This window comes from Branchiostoma belcheri, unplaced genomic scaffold (genome assembly GCF_001625305.1).
Source record: "Branchiostoma belcheri isolate BF01 breed outbred unplaced genomic scaffold, Haploidv18h27 scaffold524, whole genome shotgun sequence".
Classification (NCBI taxonomy): Eukaryota; Metazoa; Chordata; class Leptocardii; order Amphioxiformes; family Branchiostomatidae; genus Branchiostoma; species Branchiostoma belcheri.
Genome location: NW_017804159.1, coordinates 3,678 through 6,173, shown reverse-complemented (window position 1 = coordinate 6,173; position 2,496 = coordinate 3,678). Strand labels below are relative to the sequence as shown.

The 2,496-nt window shown below is 35.7% G+C and overlaps 1 protein-coding gene across 3 annotated transcripts in view; it reads right to left on the bottom strand.

The window, feature by feature from the left end:
- Window positions 1-1,429: 1,429 nt before the first annotated feature.
- Window positions 1,430-2,496, bottom strand: part of LOC109480851 (acylphosphatase-2-like) — a 3,926-nt gene continuing 2,859 nt past the window's right edge. Inside the window, exon 4 of one of the 3 annotated variants that reach the window (XM_019783177.1) lies at window positions 1,430-2,002. In XM_019783177.1, coding sequence (XP_019638736.1) covers window positions 1,888-2,002 — 115 coding nt within the window. In that variant the 3' untranslated portion in view covers window positions 1,430-1,887. The remainder of the gene's footprint in view (window positions 2,003-2,496) is intronic. The other 2 variants (XM_019783178.1, XM_019783179.1) reach the window with 2 other exon arrangements.

The window sequence follows — 2,496 nt, the reverse complement described above, 5'->3', positions numbered from 1 at the left end:
AATCACACACAGCAGCTTACGGACATGTATAGAAGCATCGTGATGCTGCCAATTGTTTTTGAAATGCACTGCGTGCATGCACGAAGGACATACGTGTACAAATATAATGTACATGTAAACCACAGATGATCAGGTATTGGAATCTGCAAATGTGCAAGATCATAATCTACGAAACCGTGTAACCCTTGCCTGCAGAAAGATAATTCATCAGATTGGGGGTGTGGAGTTGCCTTTGGACATCTTATCTAAGAAGGCTAAATCAATACTAACTTTGTTCTGAGAGATACGAATTCATTTTCACAGGTTGGATGAAAATGGCAGTCGTGTGATATTGTCTACGAAATTAGTTTGTTTTATTTATGGGGTGCTATAATTATAATGTTTTTAAGGTGGCGAATCATTTCCACTGTAAGATATTTAAAGCTAATCATTCCTTAAGCTAGTAGATGATCATAGGATAAATTAAAGGTTCATTGCAAAGGACATGGGTTATATTCTTTAGATTTGGACAGAATTCATTCATGAACATTGTGTGTGTGTATGGTAAGATAATACACAATGTGTGTGATGGCAGTGGTATTAGATATTACTCCTGTGCTCATTTTTATACAAGTGTGTTGAGAACTTCAAAATCTGTGTCAAAAAATTTAAGAGAAGCTCTGAAGAGAAAAATGTGAAGAAATCCTGCATTCGATGTATAACTTGCTGTCTTCCATACTGTGTAAGTTCAGCGTTTCCAAAGTAATGGCAAACATGACACTGAGAAGAATGTATTGTACCATGTATCATGCCATATTGACAGCTGGTATATCTAACCATACTTGCATAGTCTTGACATCAACATTGGAGACTTACATTTGTACATTGTATGGCAGCATGTTGTGTTGAACTTGAAACTTTTAGGTTTGAATGTGAGATTTAAAAGCCATGAATAGGCATTTGAGTCTGGTTGTATGCTTGCCCTGTAGTTCCTTTCTGTATGATAATATCTCCTTATTTTGTAACAAAATTTGGTATTCATGATTGTATATAGGCTCCATAATGATAGATTCAATGTCTTTTCCATTTGAATATGTGGACAATGATTGGTGGTTGAAAAATCTGGATAAATCCAAAAATTAAGTGTCAAATTGGTTTGAACAAAATAACATGTATTACATTGTATCTTTACCAGGTAGCAAGGGTATATAATACAATTCTCATGCTATTCCTTGTACATGAGCATTTGGCCTACAGTATCTCAACATAGGACTTGACTTGGAATAAAATCTAACATCTCACTCATTTGTGGTTTGTCTTTACTTTTTATATATATGGCAAAACATAATGCCATGGAAGTTTAGTAACATTTCACTGAGTGACTTTGGCAACACTTCATAGTAACAATCCCTATGTAACACACTTCAACATTCCATAACAACATACATTGTAGCAGCAACCGTTTCTGGTACCCAAGACTTTGAATTACCTGTAGATGTATGACATCATAATCTTCAGAAATTCACTGACCGAATTAGACTACACACGGGATTAGTTTTACACGTACCCATGATGACTTAAAAGACATGATCAAGTCTTGTATCGGAGGTGCAATGTATATGTACCATTGCATCAGTACAAGATTTGAGAAGATTGGCACAAAATGCTTGACTACAGTTGTCCTGAAAGACACTTTTAACTTTGCCTTATAATAAATAAACCATGTTAAATAATAAGCAACAAGTAACAGTCCGATAAACCAACAAGTAACAGTCCGATGAACCACTGATATGATGTACACAAAATCAGATACAAACATTTCCACAGCCCATACAAGACTCTAACAGATGAAAGGTACATCTTCACAACGAAATAAAGCTCCAGGGCCTTCCACAATGTAGCAGATTGTCAGTATGTGGTTCTAAAATCTCTGAAGTCCAGTTCTTTCACTTGTTTTTCATTCTTGAAGCTGCAATTTGTAATCCGTGAGGATGGACTTCCTTTCTTGGCTAACCACTCCTGCCTGGAAAAAAGTACAAAGTTGGCATATCATGGTGTAAGGAAAATACAACTCCCATAATTCTGTATACCTGACAGTCATTGTAAAAATAGCAATAATGCAAATAATCATTCAGCTTTCCTTCATACCGCACTTATGGTACATTAACAAGTCCAGCATGCCACGTGATTTAAACAAATGTTCAAAAGGCTGTTACTCAAATGCAGGGTCTGCAAAAACTGTAAGGCCACACCAATTTAATTTGTTGGTTCTCGGATTCGCCTCTCCGTTTTTTTCTGATTTGCAAAAAAAAAAAATTGATTCTGGTCCTGAATCAACTGAAAAATGCTCATGTTTTGCCCCCAACAGTTGAGGAAAGTCCTTTTCTTCCTAGTTGTTACAGTTTTCCCATCTATCATTGCAGTGGTTTGATTAAAAGTTCAAAATTCAATGTTTAAATTTTAACCCAGCCTTTTGTGTTGACTTCATGGCTTATTTTGTAGCATTTAAGCCTATAA